The sequence below is a fragment of the Cetorhinus maximus genome, chromosome 28, assembly GCF_964194155.1.
Source record: "Cetorhinus maximus chromosome 28, sCetMax3.hap1.1, whole genome shotgun sequence".
Lineage (NCBI taxonomy): Eukaryota > Metazoa > Chordata > Chondrichthyes > Lamniformes > Cetorhinidae > Cetorhinus > Cetorhinus maximus.
The window spans coordinates 27,454,483-27,476,274 of NC_135906.1; the positions used below are offsets into that span (position 1 = coordinate 27,454,483).

Consider the following 21,792-nt stretch of genomic DNA (forward strand, 5'->3'; position numbering starts at 1 on the left):
AGAAAATGCTGGAAAAACTCAGCAGGTCTGTGGAGAAAAAAAAGAGTTAACGTTTCAAGTCTGTATGACAGGTCTTCAGAGCTAAAGAGAAGTAAAAATGTGATGAAATTTATACTAAGGGGGGAAGAGCAGGTGAAGCTGGATAGAAGGCCAGAGATAGGTGGGGGCAAAGGAGAGATTGACAAAATATCACGAACAAAAGGACAAAGAGGTGTGAATTGTAGTGATACTGGCTAAAGGAGGTGCTTTCTGGATGATTGCTGGCAGGCTAACTGGCTGTAGTTCCCTGTTTTCTCTCTCCCTCCTTTCTTGAACAGTGAAATGCTGCATCCATCACTCACTCTCTCTCTCACACACAAAACATAATGTCAAGCAGCGATCTACGGAAAACCAGCCAAGCCAGTTGTTAAACAAATCCAATACTTTATGGCGAGGGCAGTTGTCAAAGCTCATACCCCTTTATCCGCACAGTGCTACCCGCCTGCCTCCATGCAAATTAAGTGCATTCAAACTATTATCTTCCTTAAGCACCAAAGACATCTTTGAATTATTAGGAGACTGATTTCCAGATAAACTGGTTACTGTGCTGTGCCTGAGGGAACCACGTATTTCCAAATCTAGGGCTTTAAACCTCATTTCTTATTCCCACGACAGCAGGATGGTTAATTATCCTTACATCAAACTGAAACAGGTTCAATCACATTGGGCTTGGAGACAACTCTTCAATAGGAGAGAGCGGTGTGGGGAGGGAGAGCGGTGGGGTGGGACCGGGAGGGAGGGCGCGGCGTAGCGGCTAAGGACTGAGAGTATATGGGGTGAATATGTGTGTTTGGGAGAATAGGGTGAAAGAGGGAGGACACAGGGAAAAGTTGCAGTTCTTTTCTGTTTTACAGACTCCGAGCTCTCAGCACACGGTGAAGTGTTGTTTAATAATGCTCATGTGATGCGCCTGGGAAGGTTTAAGCTACTGTATAAATGCCTGCTGTTGCTGGTTAAATATTCAGATTAAAAAAAATCTACTGTGGTTTAACTTTTGCCACATCCCAACCCTGTGCTGAGGGCAAAGATTGCGGCTAACCACATCACAAACCTCCCCTCATAGGGGTGGTGGAGCCAGACAGCCCAGGAAACAGGAACTTCAACAAAACACCCTGTAATCCATCAAGATATTGGTGCCTGGCCGGAAAGGGTCAATGAGGAGGCAACTGCACAACATGGGCTCAAATTGCAGTCCACACAGCTCCTAAACCCCAAGGGCTGCTCTGCTGAGGCGGGCGTGGCTAAGAAAAGGTCAGTGTGTCTTTCCGCCAACCATCGGCAGGGAGGAGAGTCAGAACAAGTTGCATCTGTGCGCTCCCTGGCAACTCCTACTGAAGGACATGCTCTAGCTAGCTCAGCAGAGGGACCAGGTCAGCTGGAAAAGGGCAATAACATTTTCTTAGAAGGAATAAAATGTATCCACAATGTACTCTTTTTTTAATAAATAACAAGTTAAAATCAAACAGGAGAGTTTCCTCCCATCTCCCATTGAGTCTCCCCTCCAATTAATGGTTCAGTTGACAAGATAAAATTCATGCCAAATGAGGTTAGCAGGCCTGAGTGCCAAGCAGACCTGAGTGCCAAGCAGCTCTGAAACTTGTCCGGTGTGACCTCTCTGTGAAGCAAGTGCTCACCCTACTATACGGCTGAGCTGTCCTAACTCAGCTTTCTGCTCATAGTACGATATGGCTGGAGACAAGTCCCTCTGCCTTTTAACCACTGGCTGTAGAAGTGATCGTGTTTCAGAAACTTAGCCTGCACTTTGCTCTCGGAACAATTGACTGAGAGATCAACCAGCAGTGCTTTCAACTGCGGCTTTTTAAAAACACTGCCTGGATAATCTTAAATTCATGCCTAATACCAACTCCCCAGGGCAGCACCACAAGGACACTGTATAACTGCGGGTGCTGTCCTTTCTAGATTGAATTCACCACATTATGTTTAAAAAAATCCACATCTGGAGGGATCCATTGTGAATAAATGCTCCACACGATGTGCAAGAGACCTGAAAGGTCATTAGTTCTATTCTGATCTGTACAGAATTAACTGATCTCAAGTTAGCCAACAGATAGAGTGTTGGTCATGATTCCCACTCCTAAACACCTTCCCTTTTGTTCTCTCTCCTCGCACCACCACCACCCCTCCTCTCCCCCCCTTCCCCCTCCCCCCCCAACCCCCCACCCTCTCCTCCCCCCTCCCCCACCCCCCCCATTCCCATGGCTTTGTTCTTACTCAAAAACTGTTAAATCTCCAGCTGATGAAACGTCTGCAACCTGAAACATGAACCCTGTTTCTCTCTCCACAGGTACTGCCTGACTTTCTGAGTATCTCGAGCATTTTCAATTTTTTTTTAACTCAGCTTGTGTTTGGACCGAAATGGTTCTGCTGCAAAACTTACCTCAGTCAAATAGCCCGTCTGGCAGATTCCCCAAACTCAGGAGAGACGATTGACATTTTAAAAAAGGCGTTTCTCATCCTCTCCACAGGAAAGGCAGTATGGTGTGAGGTGTGAACTGCGAACTGCTACGTCCATCAATGACACCCTTTGTACCCAACTGGAGGCAAAGTTAGTTCTGATAGAACTGCTTTTAACACCCACTCCCCCCTCCCCCTCCCCCTCCCTCCTTGCTAATACAAAATCTCACGCAATGGTAGGAAGAAAGCTTTTGCTCAGCTTGAACCAGAGTCTTTCAGACCAGAAGCAATACTGTATTGTTCAAACCACTGTACTTCAGTCCTTCAAAACCTCACTTATCTACGTTACAGGGGGGCAGGGGAAATAAAAAAATATTATTAAACAAAAGGGAATGATTTAAAAGGTAGATTGAATACACAGCAGCTCCAGCCTTTGAAACTCGTTTCTGAACATCCACATCATCCGAAATACAACAAATCGGGGCAACGCTGAAAACACAAATGATAAACAAACCAGACCCTGACCTCTGGGTACTCACGTGCAAAAAGAAATTGGAAATGGGAGGAAAATATTTAAGCAACAATTTGTCACATTTTATTGAGGTGGAGAGTCCTCTGCTCACATCGCAACAAAAACTTCTAAACAACTGTTTATATTAGAAGGGGGGAAAAAAAGACATCGGGACAGCAAAAGAAAGGGGAGGAGGAAAAAAAAATAATTGTAAACAGGGTTATATTGATGTGGCATCATTGCAACTCCAAAAAAATGCCATGAATGCGTTTTATTCCCACACACACAAAAAAAATCTATATTTAAAAAGTATTGCATGAGCAGCAATAAAATGTTTTCTTTTTAAAAAGATGGAGCAAATAACATGTCTTTGTAGGCAGCAGTCTGTCTGATTGCTTTGTTCATTCAGCAGCGAGAGACCAACGCAGCCCAATGTGAGAAACACACAGAATAATACAGCTGATCCCATCAGCGCAATAAAAGCCAAAGCACTTCCCTCCCCTGCTCAGACCCGGCTAAACAATATATTTTGAATTAATCGCAATATAAACTAATTAATTTTAGTCCGAATGCGCCACCATATCGGTCGGCGGGGCCTGCAGCTCCCCCTCGCCTTCAAACAATAAAAGCGGCTCCGGCTCCGGGGAGACCGGAGCCTCACCGCCCCCCCCCCCCCCCTCACACACAACACGCCGCCAATGGACGCACCCCCCACTCCTCCCCCCCCCCCACCCACCCACCGGCTCGCAGCCCCGGAGACAGAAATGAAGCCAAGCGGCTGTTACCTGGACTGGAGCCGCCACTCGGGCTTTTAATGGAACAAAGAGAAACGGCCGGTTAGAGCGCGAGCCAGAGAGCGGCAGCCAGGGAGCATGCGCGGGGCCGGGACTGCGGGAGTGGGGGAGGGGGGGGAGTGAGGGGGGGGAGTGAGAGGGGGGGGGTGGGTGGGGAGGGGGAGGGGGGAGGGAGGGGGGGGGAGTGAGAGTGAGAGACGGGGAGTAAGGGGAGGCGAGGAAGAAAGTGAGAGACGGCAGTGAGAGGGGGGAGAGAGAGGGGGAGTGAGGGGGGAGGGGGGAGTGAGGGGGGAGTGAGAGGGGAGAGAGAGGGGGAGTGAGGGGGGAGAGGGGGGGGGCAGTGAGTGGGGGAGAGGGGGGGGCCAGTGAGTGGGGGAGAGGGGGGGGCAGTGAGTGGGGGGGCAGTGAGTGGGGGGCCAGTGAGTGGGGGGGAGGGGGGGGCAGTGAGTGGGGGGGGGGCAGTGAGTGGGGGAGAGGGGGGGGCCAGTGAGTGGGGGAGAGGGGGGGCCAGTGAGTGGGGGAGAGGGGGGGGCAGTGAGTGGGGGAGAGGGGGGGGGCAGTGAGTGGGGGAGAGGGGGGGGTGCAGTGAGTGGGGGAGAGGGGGGGGTGCAGTGAGTGGGGGAGAGGGGGGGGCAGTGAGTGGGGGAGAGGGGGGGGCAGTGAGTGGGGGAGAGGGGGGGGCAGTGAGTGGGGGAGAGGGGGGGGCAGTGAGAGGGGGGAGAGAGAGGGGGGAGTGAGGGGGGAGGGGGGAATGAGGGGGGAGGGGGGAGTGAGAGGGGAGAGAGAGGGGGAGTGAGGGGGGGAGAGGGGGGGGGCAGTGAGTGGGGGAGAGGGGGGGGCCAGTGAGTGGGGGAGAGGGGGGGGCCAGTGAGTGGGGGAGAGGGGGGGGCAGTGAGTGGGGGGGCAGTGAGTGGGGGGCCAGTGAGTGGGGGGGAGGGGGGAGGGGGGGCAGTGAGTGGGGGGGGGGCAGTGAGTGGGGGGGAGGGGGGGGCCAGTGAGTGGGGGAGAGGGGGGGGCCAGTGAGTGGGGGAGAGGGGGGGCCAGTGAGTGGGGGAGAGGGGGGGGCAGTGAGTGGGGGAGAGGGGGGGGGCAGTGAGTGGGGGAGAGGGGGGGTGCAGTGAGTGGGGGAGAGGGGGGGGTGCAGTGAGTGGGGGAGAGGGGGGGGCAGTGAGTGGGGGAGAGGGGGGGGCAGTGAGTGGGGGAGAGGGGGGGGCAGTGAGTGGGGGAGAGGGGGGGGGCAGTGAGTGGGGGAGAGGGGGGGGCAGTGAGTGGGGGAGAGGGGGGGGGCAGTGAGTGGGGGAGGGGGGGGGGGCAGTGAATGGGGGAGAGGGGGGGCCAGTGAGTGGGGGAGAGGGGGGGCCAGTGAGTGGGGGAGAGGGGGGGCCAGTGAGTGGGGGAGAGGGGGGGCCAGTGAGTGGGGGAGAGGGGGGTCAGTGAGTGGGGGAGAGGGGGGTCAGTGAGGGGGGGGGTCAGTGAGGGGGGGAGAGGGGGCAGTGAGGGGGGGGAGAGGGGGCAGTGAGGGGGGGAGAGAGAGGGGGGGCATTGGGGGGGGAGAGAGAGGGGGGCAGTGAGGGTGGGAGAGAGATGGGGGCATTGAGGGGGGGAGAGAGAGGGGGGCATTGAGGGGGGGAGAGAGAGGGGGGCATTGAGGGGGGGAGAGAGAGGGGGGCATTGAGGGGGGGAGAGAGAGGGGGGCATTGAGGGGGGGAGAGAGAGGGGGGCATTGAGGGGGGAGAGAGAGGGGGGCATTGAGGGGGGGGGAGAGAGAGGGGGTGGCAGTGAGGGGGGGAGGAGAGTGAGGGGAGAGAGGGGGGGGAGGGGGAGTGAGGGGAGAGAGAGAGGGGAGAGTGGGGAGTGAGTGAGAGGGAGTGAAGAGCAAGGGGAGGGGGTGGGAGAGGGAGGGAGGGAGGGACTGGGGGGGAGAGCAGGGGAGGCAGAGGGCAGGTGAGGAGTGGGGTGCGGGGGAGGAGAGGGTCGGGGAGGCAGAGAGGAGGTGGGGAGACAGGTGGAAGGGGGAGAGGCAGAGAGGAGGGGAGAGGCGGGGAGGAGAGGAGGGGGGAGAGAGAGGCAGAGAGGGAGGGAGGAGAGATGGGGACCATGGTGGCCAGTGGAAGGGGGCGGTGTCAGAGGGGGCAGGGAAAGGGAGGTGAAGGGCAAAGTGGTGATTTGAGGAGGGCGGAAGAGCAATAGAGGTGGCAATAGTGGAGTAACGTCAAGAGGCTGATGAAGGAGGGGAGGAATGAGGAAGATACACAGGGGGAGGAATGAATGCAAAGGGGTGTTATTGGGGATACATACCCAATTCTAAAATCATCTGTTTTCCATTATCCTTGACAGACCCCTTGATATTAAAACTTGATCATGTGCAACTTCAAAAATTCAGAAAGTGAAGCATGATTTAAAAAAAATTATATTTCAGGATTAAGATTGTCAGATTAAAACATTCCTAAAGGGAACGAGTGAAGCAAATTTGTTGCAGAGGGAGAAGGTAAATGTAGTAAACTATAGCCAAGCCTTATATCTTCAATGCAAAACCTTCAATGTAACCCACGTTTATGTGCCAAAAGCAAGAGACAAATCAATTAGTCTTTTCATTCAAGTCTCAAGACCTCTACATCAAATATCAAATATGTGGTGAAGGAGAAGAATTGGGTAGAATGGGCAAGGTGAAGGAAATGTAGATTGAATTGTGGACTAGGGGGTGAGTGTGGAGAGCTGAGAAATGGGGTTGAAGAGATCAGGCGAGGGGGAAATGTGTGGAATTTGGAGGAAAATGGGAAAGGAAATTGTGGTAACTGGGCAATCTATCTAGTCCATAAACCTGTAAACGTACACATACCTTTATTTTACATAACTACAGCAGTAGCACAATTGAAAATGTAATATCCCAATGTAAAATCACATGCATATTTTGATGAACAATGGATTGCATTTATAGGCCTGTCAACTGAAACTGTGACACTTGGATTCAACAGCTTTGCATCCAGTTAAAAGAGCTTTCGTTTCAGGACCTCAAGTCATCCCAAATGGTTGCCAGCCAATTAAGCACCTTTTGAAGTACATGGGGAACGTGGCAGCTAACTTGCATACAGGAAGGTCCACAACAGATGATTAAAAAACCCCAATAACAGTTTTAAAAATAATATTATTTGAGCCATAATTGTTGGCCAGGACAACAGAAGGACTTCTCTCCATTGTTTAGGACTGGGATTTCTTTTATATCTACTTAATAGAATAGATGAGGCCACATTGTAAGGTCTTGAATGAGGGCTCCTCCAACAAGGTAGCACTCCCTCACTCCTGCACTGAAACGTCAGCCTAGGTTACATGCAGAGGTCTCTGTCGTGCAACTTGAGCCAACAATTTTCTGATTCTGGTAATAGTACTAGCACTGAGCCAATCTGTTACTGGCAGCTTACCAGCATCAGCACCAGTGTTTGCCAGCATACTTTCAGCCTTCATGTACTTGTACTATATCTGACCTGTGATTTGGGACCACAGCTTATGACATCCTTTCCAGTGGAGCAGACTGGTCCTGTCCTTTTTTGGGTTTCCATCCGCAATCACCTTGGTTGGTTAGTTAAGTGCTATCAGCCTAGCAACACATTTGTATGAATAAGTGGCTCTTTTTGCTGCTCCTGAATTGCATCCTTAGTTAGAATAGTCTTCAAGATTAGGTTTGGAGGTGCAGGTTTGTAATATGTCTTCATGTAAATAAAATCTTGTGTGTAAAGATTGGTTCCAGTTCTATCCTTCACTGCCTGGTTATTTGAAATAGAACATACTGTTTTTTTTGCATCAATGGTGTCGTTAGGAGCAGGTACCTGTCTCCTTATGGGAAATTGTAAAAGATGGTCATCTTTATTAGGTTACTTGGGGGACAAATAGGACCTTTAGACAATGTGACATAATCATAGAATGATGCAGCATGGAAGGTGGCATGTGACTTATACTTGGTTAATTGTTGCAAATCACTACTTTTTGTTTGAAATCCCAGTTACCCACTAGGAGAATAAAGTCACAAGATTCCATGGTTTTAAACAAATATATACTTTTGAATTTGTATAGTAAAGTTTAAAACAACTTACAATATCTATCTTACACTTTATAACATTCCGAATTAACAGGCAAACTGTGATCAAATATACCACACTGCCCATTTGATGGCATATGCAACTAAGACAGATTCCATGGCTTTCTCAGAAAACCACTTGACATCAATGACCATTGAGAGTCATGAAAGCTCAGTAAAAGTGTCTCCCTTGTGAGGCATTTCAATTCTTAACTTTCGAAGATCTAGCCTCTGAATTCACTTGAAAGTCGCTTAGACTCAGGCTGTGTCAATGACTGCTCAAAAATGCAAGACCTTAAGAGCTGCAATGCTGTTACTCCGATGCCAATAACAAAAAACAAGACAGGGACAGACTTCAACCATCTTTTCAGGGTTTTTAACAATGAATCTGTTAATTGAATGATAGTTTCTAGAAGCTACGCTAACAAGAGTTTAAAAAGCAAAACAATTTAATTATCTTATAAAGGGGTTTGATCAATCAAAGGCCAGAGCTGCATGCAGCGCGCTGGAGTCACTTCACACCCTACCGAAACCAATAGTGGGGGACGTTTGATGACAGATAACAAGACGAGCAGAGACAAAAAGACGTTTTGTTGAAGCTTTTTGTCTTGCACTCATCAGTCTTGCAAGAATACCAACATCAGCGGAAGCAACAACTTTATACTGCATGAGAAGAGAGTGCTGATTGGTAATTTTTAGCACATTTAGGATTATTTAACAAATGATGAAAGCTAAATACTGCAGATGCTGGAAATTTGACATAACAAGAAATGCTGGAAAAACAAAAATGTCATGGACACAAGACAACGATAGTGTTAATTGCTGTGATAAAGACTAAAGAAGGTGCTGATAGTGGCATAAAGGTCAGATAGTAGAATGTTAATAGCAGAACAAGGATCAGTTCTCTGCGAAAGTACAATAAAAAAAAACAAGTAACAGTGTACCATAAGCTATGTATATTAATACACAGAGTCCTGCTCTTTGCAGACAAAGAACATGTACACACATTGCGTCTGTTTCAGCTAAACAAAGTAAGTGATAGCCATTCACTGGTTCATTCCTCAGGACAATGCCTTGACCAATCAGAGTCAAGCTGCCTGGTTTAAATTTCAAACAATGCTTGGCAGTTAACTGTCAGTCACCATTAACTGGTGCATTTTCCATGCCAACTCCGCTACCAATCAGCACTCTTTTCTCATACAGTATAAAAGTGTTGCTTCCCCTGCTGTTGGTATTCTTGCAATTGTCCTGATGAGTGCAAGATGAAAAGCTTTGACAAAAATTTTTCAGCAATACTCAAGTTCTGTACTACCAAATGACAATTTAAGCAGAGGCCTTAATGAAGCATACCTGCTGACTGGGGAAAATGATCCTGTGCTTTCTTATTTCAGTCCCACCCTCCTGTGCTGATTCAAGGACATGAGGAGAGTAATGAGAATGAATTACTGTGTCTCATTTGCCAACTGACAGCCGCTTTGTTGCTTGCATACAGATCATATTCCATCATGATGGCAGCAAAGTAAAAAGATTACAGGCAAGCCACTCAGCAAAACAGAAACAGGAGGGGAAGGATGAGGCATTTAAGATCCTGACAATATATCTGACTGAACAATACTCTCTCTGCAGAAAAATCCTCTAATGAATCTGTATTTTCTTTCAGTTAAATCCATGCAGGGCTAAAAAGATGAAGCTAAAGCTCCCTTGAGGCTTCAGCTAGCGAGTGGTTCAGCCTACAAAGTAAGATCCCAGGCTCAACCCTTCTGTGCTCTACTGTCCTGTGATTCTATCAGGTTATGAGTTAGTTTCCAGGTTTCTAACATCACTACTTGAAACCACCACCTGGTGGTGTGAGAGTGCCATTGAACAACTAATTTAAACTGCCTCCCGCTGCAGATAGCAACTGCACACTTTCGCCTGACGCTTCAGGAGACATGTGTGCAGGAAAATACTGCATTTTAATCATGCTACAGCACAGCTCATGAATACATGGAAGTGTTGTCTCACTATTTCCAGGAGACAAGTGCCCCTTATCCTGAATAGCAATACCTCAGCATTAAAAGGCTTAAAATGTGTCAGTTGGTAATCAAATGTATTGTTGGGTTAAACAGCCAGTGTTAATGAGTCATTGTTCACAACTACAGCACATTCCACCTCTCTGGGAGATTAGAAAATCATGGGAGCAATTTATTCTATGGAAGATAATTTAATGCCATATTAAAATTAGGATCACAATTATATTTAATTACATCAATTGAAAAAAAACTCCTTGATGCTTTCTCCTGGAAGGTGTGAGCTGTGACCTTCTTTAATGCCACTCAATCCACACCAGCAGAACATCTAATGAAAGGGAGACTGTGAACAAATGCTTTGCTTCTAAATACAGTTTTCCATTTACCAACTACTGACTCGGTAGGTAGCACTCTGGCCTGAGTCAAAAGGTCGTGGGTTTAAGTCCCACTCCAGTGACTTAAGCACAAAAACTAGGCCGACACAAGCAGGAGAACTGTACTGTCTGAGGTGCCATCCTACAGGTGAGATTCCATGTCACTATCTGAAGAAGAGCTGTGAGTTCTCCCTGGTTAAGATTATCTGATTATCTCACTGCTGTTTGTGGGAGCTTGCTGTATGCAAATTGGCTGCTGCATTTCTCACATTCTACATTGGAGAAGTACTTCATTGCCTGAAATGCGCTAGAAAAATACAAGTCTTTCTTTACCATATAGAACAAAACAAAACCAGAAATCTGAGGACTCAAATGCAAAGTTTCTGACTGGTCCTTCTTAAACAGAAAGAATTATGGCTGTTTTATTCACTATCCCTTTTGAGAACTCTTCTCCAATCAGTATCCATGCCCTGATTAAGAGACAGACAGACCTGTGTAAGCGCAGCAGATCAAAGCAGCAAGGAAATTGGATGAGGTTAGGATCGAGATCAGCTGTGATGGACCCCATGGTTGAAGAGGCAACTAACATCTCAAAACTTTATGCTTGGATGAAGTACCAGAGGGCTGCCAGCACTCCAGGAACAGTCTGTGTAAAGGGGGAGAAGGTTAAATGGTGAGCTGATTGGGAAGGCTTTGTGGACTGCTCACGGGATGATTTGTTCAATATACTTATCCTTTGAGAAGAGGCACCACAAGGGTCTGTCTCAGTGTAGGGAAATTACAAGGGAAACCCATGCCCTGCTTGTATTTCTGTATCAATACAATGCACCACTGGTGTACTTATAATGAGCTGACACCTGGCATTGTAACCTGGTATATTGAAATATCAGCACACCTTCATTTTTGGGATTGTATTTATTTAAGTTTTCGTACATTTTTACAACACAGGAAAGGTTAAGCAAAGCTTTGAACCAGATAGGGAGGATAAAGCTGCAAGGTGAGGAAGCTGGGTTTCCATCCTCAACAAATTTTAGGTGTTTTGTCGCTAGTGAGGCAGCGTGTGCAGTGTCTGTCACCCTCCTCCCTCCTCCTGCATGTCCTCTTCAAGAATGATGGGCTGGAACTTTAATTCAAATAGTCTTTCGTTCTCAGCCGAGTGGAGGTGCTGTGATGTGACTGTTTGCAGCTCTGCGGGCAAGTAAGCAAACTCATCATCGTTAATGTCCCAGTCTCTCATTTTTGAACTAAGGATCCACCATTTGCCAAAAAACCCAATGTCTAAAATCCTATTTGGAAAGTCTGACCACCGTGGCTTCAAGTACTCACACTGTGCATTGTATATACCGGTTTTTGCATCATAGGGAGCCGTGTACACCAGAGAGAAGAAGAGCAGGTTCTGGTGCCGGAGTCGACCCTGGTTTTTGACTGTCACCAGGTTCTGGATGTGCCGATCTGACCGGCCGTTCCTGACCCAAGGTGATAGGATTAAAAGCTGGTTGGCCGATTCCAACAGAGTGGCATGAAAGGATTTATCACATGGGTTTTTGTATCCACAAACACATGCCCCTGTGAAGAGTGTGCAGTAAAAGGCTGCTTTTCCTGGGTGATCTCTGGCTCCCACAACAATCTCTTTACAGGCCTCTTTGTAATCATTAAAAAGACTCCGTGTCCAGAAACCTGCAAGAGGATAAAATAACATTTGAAATGGAAATGCGACTCTTGCCCCAATTCATCCAGAGACTTCCTGACCTTTTATCGTTCATGAAATTGTGTACAAGAGAACTTGTAAACACTGTCCTTAGGCAATGGAGGTGGTGAGGGAGAATGGAGGGGAGGAGACGGGGAGAAAAGGAGGGGGAAAGGGGGAGAAAAGGAGGGGGAAAGGGGGAGAAGAGGGGGAAAGGGGGAGAAGAGGGGGGAAAGGGGGAGAAGAGGGGGGAAAGGGGGAGAAGAGGGGGGAAAGGGGGAGAAGAGGGGGGAAAGGGGGAGAAGAGGGGGGAAAGGGGGAGAAGAGGGGGGAAAGGGGGAGAAGAGGGGAGAAAAGGGAGGAGGGGAGGGTGGAGGGGAGGGGGAGGGTGGAGGGGAGGGGGAGGGTGAAGGGAGGGGAAGGGGGAAGGGAGGGTGAAGGGGGAGGGGAAGGGGAGGGGGAAAGGGGGAGAAGAGGGGGAGAAGAGGGGGAAAGGGGGAGGAGGGGAGAAAAGGGAGGAGGGGAGAAAAGGGTGGAGGGGAGAAAAGGGTGGAGGGGAGAAAAGGGTGGAGGGGAGAAAAGGGTGGAGGGGAGGGGGAGGGTGGAGGGGAGGGGGAGGGTGGAGGGGAGGGGGAGGGTGGAGGGGGAGGGTGAAGGGAGGGGAAAGGGAGGGTGAAGGGGGAGGGGAGGGTGAAGGGGGAGGGGAGGGTGAAGGGGGAGGGGAGGGTGAAGGGGGAGGGGAGGGTGAAGGGGGAGGGGAGGGGGAGGGGGAAGGGGAGGGGGAAGGGGAGGGGGAGGGGGGAGAGGGAGGGGGGAGAGGGAGGGGGGAGAGGGAGGGGGGAGAGGGAGGGGGGGAGAGGGAGGGGGGGAGAGGGAGGGGGGGAGAGGGAGGGGGGGAGAGGGAGGGGGGAGAGGGAAGGAGGGAGGGGGGAGAGGGGAAGGGGGGAGAGGGAAGGGGGGAGAGGGAAGGGGGGAGAGGGAGGGGAGGGAGGGAGTGGAGGGGAGGGAGGGAGGGAGTGGGGGGGAGGGGGGGGGAGGGGAGGGGGGAGGGAGGGAGGGAGGAGGGAGGGAGGGAGGGAGGGGGGAAGGGGGGGAAGGGGGGGAGGGGGGGAGGGAGGGGGAGGGGGGGAGGGGGGAAGGGGGGGGGGGAGGGAGGGGGAAGGGGGGGAGGGGAGGGGGGAGGGAGGGAGGGGGAAGGGGAGGGAGGGGGAAGGGAGGGAGGGAGGGGGAAGGGGGGGAGGGAGATGGGGGGGGAGGGAGATGGGGGGGGGAGGGAGAAGAACCATGGGAAGTGTGGCCCACAAAGATCAGTGCTGAGACCACTATTCCTGTTCACAATTTATATTTATGGTTTAAACTTTAGAATCAAAACTCAATTTCTAAATTTAAAATTGACACCAAATTGGGAGGGATAGTCAATACTGAGGAAAGTTACAACAAATTACATTAAAACATTAATACACTTGAAAAAGAGGCATATAATTGGCAAATAAATTTCAAGCAATAAATATGGGCCATTATATTTTGGTCACAAAAATAAAGAGTTGTTATTTGGAAAATAAGAACCTAAATGGGGTGAGTAGCAATGGGATTTGGGAGTATAAAACACAAATCACTAAAAGTGCAATGCAGGTTAATAAGGCCATAAAAAACATAAACCAAGCATTGGGATTCATTCCTAAAGGGATAGCATCGAAAAGTACAGAAGTTATGTTAAACTTGTATGGAACCTTGGTCAGACCCATAAAAAAACAAGTACTGAAGATGCTGGAAATCAACTAAAAACAGAAAATTCTGGAAATACTTAGGTTAGGCAGCATCTGTGGAGAAAGAAACAGATTCAACGTTTTGACAGTTCTGACAAAAGGAACTTAAAAACACTAACTCTGTCTCTTCTTTCCACAAATGTTGTCTGAACTGCTTTGTATTTACAGAATTTAATGTTCTGTCCTTGGTTAGATCGCACTAACAGTACAATATCAGGTTCTGGTCGCCGTGTTATATAACAAAAATATAAAGATATTGGCGAGTGTGCAAAAAAAGATATACAAGATTGTTGCTAGAAGTGGGAGGTTATACCCGCGAGGGAAGGATGAACAGGTCGGGGTGCTTTTCTCTCAAACAGAAGGCGGAGGTCTGACCTAATCAAGGTCTTCAAAACTATGAAGGGTTTTGATAGAGTGGAGAGGGAGAGGGAGAGGGCGGGAGGGTAACTGGAGGCCGTCGGTGTGAGAGTCTCTTGAAAAGTCCAATAGAAAATTCAGAAGAAACTTTCTTTTAACCCAAAGAGCGGTGAGAATGTGGAACGATGGTTGAGTGAACAGTATCGAGGCATTTCAGAGGAAACTGGACAAAGCGAGTGAGGGAGAAGGGGACAGAGGGTCAGAGAGGAGGAGGAGGCAGGAGAGGGGCATGGGCCGAATGGCCTGTTCCTATTCCCTATTCCAGGGGGTGGGTGACCGGCGGTGAATCCGGGCGGGGCCCGCGCTCTTACCCAGTTTGCTGTGTCGGATTCGGCTCCAAAGCCCTGGTCCTGGTCCGGGCCCGGCTCCGGGAGCCGAGGAGAGGAGCCGCCGCCCCAGCGCCGCCATCTTGGGCTGTGTCACCGCCTCACCCGCTCCGGCCGCCGCGTGGGGCCGGGAACCAGGGGCCCGGGGGGAGGTTCCGCCTGGCAGCGTCCGACCCGGCCTGCGACCCGGGGGGAAAGGAGGAGGAGGCCGAGAGCTCAGCGGCACAACCGGAGCATCGCCGCGCTTCCCAACAGCAGCCGTGATCCGGGCGCGCGCGGTTTTTTATCGCCAGCTCCCAGGCGGTGGAGCTTGGGAATGGTTTCCCTGCCGGACCGAGCCATCCTCCTGGCGATGCGCAGGCGCGGGACGAGGGGGGGGGGGGGGGGGGGTGGGCGGGGTCAGGATCAGCCTCTCAGAGGCTCCACCTGGCGCCTGGTGCAGCGCTACTGCAGGAGCCAGATTTCCCGACAAAGACGCACCCCCCACACACCACCACAAGCTGCTGATGACACTGCTCAGGCCCGTCAGCCAACCTTTAAGCGCGGCAAAATGCACTACAAGAACACTGTTTGATCTTGGATTTCCACTTTGCATTGCCCCAGCCCGCACCACCACAACCACAAATCATCTCACAGCCAATTAATTACTTTTGAAGCAAAACCCCTGTGCAAATAGTTAACCGCAAACGTGCAAACTGTGGACTTGCACAGGAGCAGTATGCATATTTTGTATTGGTACTTAAAGATATCTAGTTGATTCATGCATATCCCTTTTTTTGTTACTGTCCTAGAGGTACTGACTCGCCCTTAGGCTGCCATTGCGTCAACAGTCATTGGATTACTTTATACTGAAGCATCCTTCAACTGCGAGCCTAGACTAAATTAGCACCAGCCAGCTGGGTAGAGCTTCACAGCAATCGCAGACAGCTCAGACATTAAACTATTTGCGTTTCTAAATGACCTTTAATCTAGAAAAGCGCCATGAGGCAGTTGCAATACAAAGACCAGCCTTCCAGCAGTTTATGGTATTAGGCATTGAAGGTGAGATTTTTCCCCCCCACATGTGTAGCACTAGTACATTTATATAACTGTCGCACCCAAGCTCCATATTTTAAAAATTCACTTTTAGGCTGTGGCCATCACTAACCAGCTTTTATTGCCTATCCCTAGTTGCCCAGAGAACGTGCAAATTTCATTTTTGATGCAAGTTAAATTGTTTGCTTCAGAAGGAAGTTGAGTCACAAAGACCAGGTAAGGCAGGACTTCTCTGCTATTAGTGAACCAGTTGGGATTTTACAATGACAGCTGCAGTCATGTTTACTAATATCAGTATTCATAAACCTGAATTCACATTTTTATGGTGGGATCTGTACTATCATTGGCTGAATTATTAAACACTGGGTGAGGCAGAGATGTTTGGACAGCTGGCATTTAAGGGTATAGATCATCATCCTGGAGGTCATAGCTGTCTTCAAATTTAACCGGAGGTGTCTTCCAGGTTCCATTCTGCCTACCATTGAACATGCCTAATACTGATACTTAGAAATGTTAAAATTAAAAACAGCTGTTAAGGACATCACAGGTTTGTTCCAAATATGAATAGTGATTTCTACAAGAATATCCACAGAATGTGGATAACAACATTGTTATTGCTCATTCTTACCTGCATTGAGGTGATGGTGGGCTGCTTCTTTACTTCAGAAGACGTCAGGAAACTACAGACCAGGTGAGACTTTTTGCTAATTAATAATGTGAAAAAGAACTTTAATTTGGGAGCTGTCACAACATACCATCATGGGATTTGAACTCAATCTCTGGGGTTGAGGCCAGGATAGTGCCATAGCCTGATGAAGTGTCCAGGAATATTGTGATAGCTGGTGCACTGGTTTCTGCAACATTGTCCTGGAAAGGGGTTTGTAAAATTCTGGGATCTGACTATCACTGAAATGCGAACCAAACTGCAGTCACATACTATCAGAACAGACCGATATACTCACTAAATTGACAAGATGGTTTCTGAAAATCTCCAGAACTCGCTAAACTTTTAGACTGGTCTCTCAGCTGGACTGCCTGAACTGGGTTTCTATTCTACTTAGTTGTTAAGTTTACCAGGCACCAGTCTTATTAGGGCACCATCTCAAATCAGGATACACCCCAGTGGGAGCAGCGTAGATGACTCTAGACTGTGTGAAGGTTTAGCATAAGGGTAGGGGTATCACAGCCTAACATGGTCCTGTCTTCACTTAGGGTCCACTTTAGAGGAGGAGCACTGCAGCTGACCACGTGCCTCTTCTGACTATGTTTGGGCAATGATTGAATCTGCAACTATTCTCATCTGTGAAGCTCAAGTGCCACACAAATAGCCCATTTACTCACTCAGTCATCAGTCGGAGTTCTAGTCATTGGGAGAGCCAATGCACGTTTTAAAAGGTAGTGGATATTGCAACATCACTAATCTCTGATGGGCTGGTAGTAAGGTGCTGCACGGTGGATGTGATTTAGTCTTCCCTCGGAAAATGCAGACCACAAGCAATCTGGTTTGCAGCTTGTGCCAGATCACAGATCAGTATCAACAGCAGCTATGGAAAAGCCTCACACTGCATTCTCCTATCTGGAGTTAGCAGGGGAGAGATAAAAATCAATTAAAGATCACTCAAAAAACATCTAATATTAGTGTTTTATTTGATAATTCACGTATTACAGGATTATGATTTTCTAATATGGTCTAACAATCTCATGTCGCTGTAATAAAATCTACACACAACACAGATGAACAAAGGTCTAGCCAATCTACAGAAACATTTCTAGATACACTAAAACACTAAACTACATGTTGGTAAAATCCTCTAGCAAGGGTTGGATCAGGAAAGCTGTAAATGGGTTAACCAGAATAGTTCAGGGTCAATAACAAGCCTCATTTGTAAAGTAGGAGCAGATTTTAAAATTGAAGTTATAAAGCAGAATAAACAATCTGCCTAATGCTTTGTACCAATTGTGCAGGGGAAACATTTAAAGGGCAGACCCACCCAAGGCCAATTCGTAAGGTGAGTGACAACTCTCAAGTTTTTGTTCACAACTTGCTTAGCCACAACTCGAGCTGCAGGGATTACAAAAAAAAAAGTCCAATTAAACAAGGATAATCCCAAACTTTCAAATGGGATCCACATTAGTAACTCTGAACTGTTCCATTCAAGTTTCACCAGTTACTATGCCACCTGCCCAGCTAATCGCAGATCAATTATCCTTGCTGTCAGCCATCACTGTGATAATTTATCACATTAACCCTTACCCGTTCTAATTTTGTTTTAAAATCCTTTTTACTGTAGAAATATTCTACAAAAGCTGCCTAACTGAGGAGATTGAGGCTAATGTTGAAGTCACGCCTGCTCTGTAATACTCAATTAGGGATCACACTGACACAGGATTACTGGCGCAAGAGTTCACATGCCTTGCACACTGCGCCAAGATTCAGCGATCATTCACTCCAATAAACCTGACAATACACTGCAAGTGTTCCTTCAGCTGTGCACAGTCAATGATTCGCTCATGCCTATATAATGAGAGTTCCACACTGCAGAACTCCAATAACTGACCATCTCTTAAGAAGCATTCTCTATATATTGAGCATAGCTTTGTGGATCCTAATGGGTGCCAATGTCTAGTTTCAGGCTTTTCTGACTACAAATGTCATGCTAGTTTGACCCATCACAAGGGGCACTATGATACCTTTTGATGTTCAGGCCAAGAAAACACAATGGGCAAAGCTGAGGTGTCTGATTTCTGAGTAGAAACATTAAGCAAATAGCCCAAAGCCACCCAATTGTACAGGTAAAACAAGCTAGGTTATTTGGGGATTTAACTGGAAAAACACAATTGCAGGATAAGATCTCAACCAAGCAAATAATCCCCTGGATGATGGGAGGATGTGTGGCATCAACAGCAAGGCCCCATAGCCACAAAAATTAAAACATTGATACGCTGAATATTTACCCCTCATCAGCTCAATTTGAACACTGCGTAGATGTGGCTGGTCTCTGCAAACAGGCACTCCATAGACCCATACAAGTCAAAGTTCAGGTCAGAGTTTAGGGTTGAAAGGTGTGGGTGTGTGGTGGTGGGGGAAGGAAGAGTGTGTGGGAATTTGATGGGGGGTGGGGGGCGGAAGAGAGAAAGAGAGACAACGACTGTCTTATCCATTACTCAAATTAATGGCACTGGTGAATTAGCTGAGGCATCATTACTTCCCTCAGATTCCTGGTCCTTGTTGTGTGCCGTAAGTGTTCAGTCAGTATGTACCAAAATCCCAATGTTCTGTTCTCAGAGCTGCAACAATCAAGTTTTATTTTTGCAGGGGTTGAGGAGAGAACAGTAGTCATATATCGACTCACTTATTTTGCACTGGACAGGAAGGGCTGTCATACAACTTGTACTCAATGGACAACCTTTTGATGTTGGGTTCACAATTTAGCACTTTGTTTTACTCCAGTTCCCAAAAAAAACAATCACTAGGGCAATTATGGATGGGGAGAAGAGAGAAACTAAAGCAAACAATGATAGTGCTGGATTCTCAGCAGGATGTTAATATCCGATGAAAAGAAATCCAAAATTAAATCATTCGAAAAGCCTTCTAAAACAAGACACCATTGAGACAGCTACACCCTAAACACAGGGCTTTGATGAACAGCAGAAAGTTTGCAGGATGTTGCTCTAAACTGCTTATAGCCCTTGTGTTAACGGACACTAATACCTCATTCCCAGGCAATCACTCTAAAGCCAATGCTACAAATGTAGCTGTGGGCAAAGTGTTGAGAGGCAGGGAGATGATTAGAGAGTTTACTTCACAGGGTCACAAGATCTTTCTTAATAGCCTTTAAAATTATCACCACCAACTGCAGACATGTTTCAGAATGGAAACAAAGGGTTACTTAGGATTGTGCCTAGTGAGACGCAATAGTTTTTCTCCAAACTGGAAGCAGTCAACACTCCTCTGCTCCAAAATTAAAATACAAGCTTAAAATATTCACAGTATATCGCTACTAAAGTTTGTACAATAATGCTTCCTTGATGATAAGACTAGATTCCACACTTTCTACAGTTGGTTCTTTCGAATAACCACTATCTCCCCTGCATTTACTGCAACAGTACAAGAGACCCGTAACCTAAAAGTGCTGTAGATGCAAATGTTTTAAAATGGCCCTTTAAAAGCAAGTCTGGGACCCAGGGTCATTACTGAGATAATGTTCTGTGGGTGTCCAACTCCTGATTGAATTTGAAGCTCAAGTTAAAACGAGACCTATGGCCCCAGTTGATAAATCACTTTACACAAGCAAAAATTTAACCATCCACCCTGTGAACAATGAAGCTGTCACCGGCACAGAATAAAACTGGAATCTCAAAAAGGTACCCCCAGTGAGTTCCAGAAGCTTTGTAAAAATGTGCCAAACATGCCAGTTTCTTGTGCATGAAGCAATACATAGTTTGGTCACTGGACAGATATCCCTCTCCCAACTCCTGCAGTTTAAGTAAATTCACTTTGCACAGAAGCACAACCTCTCTTCTCCACCACCCCACATAGGTTTGTGAAGAGTTTTTGCTAATTTGTATCACATACTAGATTTACACCTGAAATGCAGGTAAACCTACCAGGTACACTTTCAATTCTTGTATTCAGGCATCATCAAGGAAAATGGATGACTTAAGACAAGGTTTTATTGCAGAAGCGCTCTCTCTCTCCCCCATACATACAATACTATAGGTATAGCTCATCTGTTCACCTCAATTCTACCCTGATTCTCAACAGGTCACTAGAACAAATACAAAACTGTCAGAACCATAAGCAGGTCCATCAAATTCTCACACAAGCCCCACAAGGAAATCAATGTCGCTTCTCCCCATCCCCTGCACACATCAATAACATTAATGGACATCTGAAAACCGAAGAAGGCCAATGAACTCACCAGAGTCAGGGCACAAGATTTTGTAAAGGAAAAGAAGCAGGTGGATTTGAATCTTCTTTCAAAGTAAAATATCTTGTATGACAAGACAGCTAGAATCTACAGTCAATCCGTAGAATTTAAAGAAATTCTTCCTTCTATCAGAGACTGCTGCCAGTAATAATACAACTATTTCAATAGAAATATACAGACATTGTTAAGAGTTATAATCAGAAAATGCTCTTTCTCTGTAAGATCTGATAGAAAAGTGAAGTCTTCATTACCTTTAATCTCGAGATTTGGAAGTTAATCACAGAAGGGTGCTCGCAACTAGAATGAATTTATCTGGAGTGTGGAGTACAAAATCCCATACCCTAACCATGATGTCCCACTGCTAGAGAACACACCTACCCCCCAAATCTGCAGCATCCCTTTACTTGTATACGGAGACGAAACCCAATATACACAGAAGTATACGCTAAAGCAGTCAGACCCGTTTCAATATGTGTATGGCACCTGCCATTCCAAGAGCAGCAGCACTGCACAGGTGGTGCTGGTTGCTTGACCTACTGACATTGCAGTTTCAACTCAACTGCATTCGAAATGACAGCGGATACATAGAACTCAGAAATAAAATCATTGGAAATAGAAAGTCAAAGGATGCAGGACGGTCTATCAGTCCCTCTTTAATAGAACTGTCAGCAGGCAAAGCATTAATAGTTTAGGTTGGATGCAGTGACGAGCTGGCCAGTGCATGGTTGCTCTTGGCACTGTTGAGCGACAGATTTGCAGCTGTGCAGTTTAAAGGTCACTATGCGCAAAGCACTAGTCTGACCAGATTTATATTTCTGGCTTTGAGATCATCTTGCAAAATTGTCAAAATGAAAAAAAAAGGCAGACAAAAGCAAATCAGACAGGTGCCCAGAAAAAGCTCAATGTTCAGACACCTGTTCCTTTCCTCCAGCTACACAGTTCATGCCAGGCCTGCAAAACACCTTTCTCCACATGATGAACCTGGAAGCTTCTCACTCATTTCAGGTTTCAAAGGAGTTGGGAAAAGCAATTTCCACTCAGTCTGTTGGTACTTAAAGGAACTTGCCTTACATTAAAAAAACCTTTAAAAATGAAAAATGTCTTAGGTATCAAAAACATTTAGAATATTTATTACGTTTACACCCGGTAATTGTCATTTTCGAAGCTTTCAATTAACAGTTTCCATTAACCTAAAATCCCCAAGTGATCAGTTTATTTAGACTGAGGGGGGTGAGGGGGTTGGTGAGGTGGTTAAGGTAACACAGGAGGAGGAGGAGGAGGAGACGACAAGGTCATACCAAGTAATGGAAACCTCCCATCAGCAATCTGCCCCCAACACGCTGGATATGTTAGTATCTACCTGCAGCACTCCGACAACAAACTGGTGAGGAAATCTATTAACTACAGACTCTAATC

The 21,792-nt window shown here is 47.3% G+C and overlaps 1 protein-coding gene across 1 annotated transcript; it reads right to left on the reverse strand.

The window, feature by feature from the left end:
- Window positions 1-11,110: 11,110 nt before the first annotated feature.
- Window positions 11,111-14,761, reverse strand: timm29 (translocase of inner mitochondrial membrane 29). The gene is made up of 2 exons (XM_078531481.1): window positions 14,396-14,761; window positions 11,111-11,891 (listed from the first exon to the last, which is right to left on the reverse strand). Exons 1-2 carry the CDS (start codon window positions 14,490-14,492, stop codon window positions 11,287-11,289), a joined length of 702 nt encoding a protein of 233 aa, XP_078387607.1. The 5' UTR covers window positions 14,493-14,761; the 3' UTR covers window positions 11,111-11,286.
- Between the last annotated feature and the right edge of the window lie 7,031 nt (window positions 14,762-21,792).